This window comes from Zea mays, chromosome 5, assembly GCF_902167145.1.
Source record: "Zea mays cultivar B73 chromosome 5, Zm-B73-REFERENCE-NAM-5.0, whole genome shotgun sequence".
Lineage (NCBI taxonomy): Eukaryota > Viridiplantae > Streptophyta > Magnoliopsida > Poales > Poaceae > Zea > Zea mays.
In genome coordinates this window covers 28564672-28567453 of record NC_050100.1, presented here as the reverse complement: position 1 = coordinate 28567453, position 2782 = coordinate 28564672, and the positions used below count along the sequence as shown (strand labels likewise).

General features: G+C 43.6%; 1 protein-coding gene across 2 annotated transcripts; it reads right to left on the bottom strand.

The window, feature by feature from the left end:
• Positions 1–862: 862 nt before the first annotated feature.
• Positions 863–2046, bottom strand: LOC103626153 (uncharacterized). Of its 2 annotated transcripts, none has more exons than XR_552738.2 (3): positions 1671–2046; positions 1557–1603; positions 863–1380 (listed from the first exon to the last, which is right to left on the bottom strand). XR_552738.2 is itself a non-coding variant. In XM_008646541.2 (3 exons), the coding sequence occupies exons 1-3, from the start codon at positions 1795–1797 to the stop codon at positions 1260–1262; spliced, it is 354 nt and encodes a 117-aa protein (XP_008644763.1). In that variant the 5' UTR covers positions 1798–2046; the 3' UTR covers positions 921–1259. The 2 variants fall into 2 exon arrangements, 1 of the variants encoding a protein (XP_008644763.1); XM_008646541.2 differs by having other exon boundaries at positions 921–1439.
• Between the last annotated feature and the right edge of the window lie 736 nt (positions 2047–2782).

Sequence of the window (2782 nt, the reverse complement as noted above, 5' to 3'; positions counted from 1 at the left end):
GCTCTAGGCTTAGTCCTGGTTGATTAGAGTAAGGTCCAGTGGCACACCAAATATGTCAGATGAAGACTCAACCACTTCTGCACGGTTTACATGCTCTCTAGGTGCCACATCGTGTGGAGTACCGAAAGGCACGAGATGGTGGAGCAGGTTTTCAACGAGCTGAGGGAGCAACCACTCGTGTCCAAATCTCACAAACTTCGAATTGCCATTGAGAAAGGCCCCGTTTCGTTTGGGTGACTAAACTATAGTCACTTTTACTCTCTAAAGAAGCAAAAAGGTGACTAGAGTGGGGCAACTAAACTTTAATACTCTAGTCATTAAAAAAGTGACTAAAAGTAACTAAAATAGGATTTTTATCCCACATGTCCTTCCCTCTTTCTTTGTGCAACACGCAGGCGGCGTGTGCCTCGCCTCACCTCGGGCCGCTGGGCCCCACCAACTGCATGCATGCCGCTACCCAAGCCTGCGCCTCCCTTTAATGCATGTGGAGCAAACGTCATTTAATAAAGATAATACAGTCATTATTCACGTTAATCCATGCTCTTTAGTTAGGTTTAATCACTGAAACCAAATAGGGTATTTTAGTCACTAAAATTTGGTAAGGTGACAAAAGGAATCAAACGGAGACAAATTCTAAGATGAGAAACGGAACTTGGAACGGAGGAAGCGAGACTATCAGCAGGTTGAAGTAGAAATAGTGGCCCAAGAAACCGCCGCTCTTCATCGTGGAAATTTCACGCCAACTAATGCATTACCCCAGCATACATAAATGATACTCTCGAATTCATTTTTAACTCTTAGTTTTTATATCTATATTGAAATAAATAATGATAAATTTAAACACATATATAAAACATATACATTTTGTATTATAAGAACTCATTAATTATTTAAAACGAATTTTAATTGAAGACAAAGGGAGTATAAAATCTACTCTTTTTCCCTGTGGAGCAAAATTAACATCCACAACTCCAGTGCAGAAAATTTACCCTCATGTGCCTTCCGCAAGAGACGCGCGTGGGGCATATCATGAGTACAAAATCATCATTCAGAATTCTATATACATGTTTAGATTTCTCTCTACTGAATAAGCTCAGTATGCTGATCACAAACATATATATATATATATGTCATCGGTCCACCTGGCCATTAACCAGCAGCTGATCGACCTCAGCTCTGAACGGATATCGTGGGATTCCTGGCACTAGCCCCAAGTTTCACCACTGTACGCATCCGGCGGCATCCCGGACGAATTCTGGTCAGGCATTCAGAGACCAGTCGTAGTTCATGTAGGAGGTGCTGATCGGGTCACCGTCGTTCAGGAGATGCGTCAGGAGCCCAGTTTTGGTCGGATCGAGGTAATTGAGGAGCCGGATGTCCCTGTCCATTATAGAAAAATAAAAAAAATCTTCGACGGCCGTCTTATATCCGATGGTTTTCTTTGCGGCCGTCGGACATAATATTACGTTCGACACCTATAGATAGTCATTGGACATAAAAACATACGTCCCACGGCTGAGACATGCCGTTAGATATAACCTTGATCAGTGTTGTACCTGAGACAAGCCACGCGCATCTTGATCAGGGTCTTTTTGTCCACTGACTGAAACCACAACGAACTCAAAAGATGACCGAAAAAATGATGAACAACTTCTGAAAAACGAACTCACCATTTGATGATCCTGGTGAGGTGCTCGGTCTGGCTCTCCAAGTCGATCTCCACGCCGTCGTGGAGAAAGAACTCCCTGGCCGCATGTCGGAGCTCCGCTCAACGCCCTGCGCCGTGTAGAACCGCATGGTCGGGCTGGACCGCGTCGCGTCGTATAGTGCGAGGTGCACCAGCGGGTTCACGCGCCGCTGCGCCAACTGTGTTGGCGTCGGCTGCCAGAATGCACAGCTCGACGGTGATCGGCAACACAGGAATCGTGTCTACGGCGTCGCACAATCCTCTAACACACGCGAACACAGAAGAATAGCGCTGCCAAGAGTTGCAGTCTTTTTGGTTTCATTTGTTCCTCTTATATACTGGTGTTTACACGGTCTGAGCCTCACGACCCTCCCACCATGTATACTCACGCTGCGTCGTGCCTGCCTAAAATGCGAGGATGTTTCATGCACGATATGGCGATGACCACTCCTGGCCGCACCTTGAACGCAGCACGGTTCTGGCTTCAACACCGCTCGTTCTCACATGCAACTAGCTAAAAATAGTTAAGCAAACATGCACTACCAAATTATATGAATGAGAATGCAAATCATGCACGAGATTAACTAACAAATCACCCCCTAATCCCGTTGCACATCGATCACTCCTAGCTGCTGCCTTAGCTCGATGAACCTAACCTTGCCAAGTGCCTTTGTCAAGATATCGGCTAACTGGTTATGTGTGCTCACATGGTTGATGTCAATCATGCCTTTATCAACACATTCTCTAACAAAATGATACCTTGTATCTATGTGCTTGCTTCGTTCATGATGAACTAGATTTTTACTTAGTGCTATGGCAGACTTGTTTTCAACTAGGAGATTAACTTTTGGAGCCTTAATACCGAGCAATACACTCAACAGACGACTGAGCCAATGTAAAGCCCAAAATTTGTATCAGAGAAAAAGAATGAAATAAATAAATAAATAAATATAATTACGTTAGTGTTTTAAGAATGTATTAAAAATTCTCCAACGATTTTGAATTGGAATACCTTAAAGTAAGAGGTTCATTATGAGGAAGCTACAATCCCTAAAATAAACATGTTTTCTAATAGTCATTAAATAAAAGGATTCT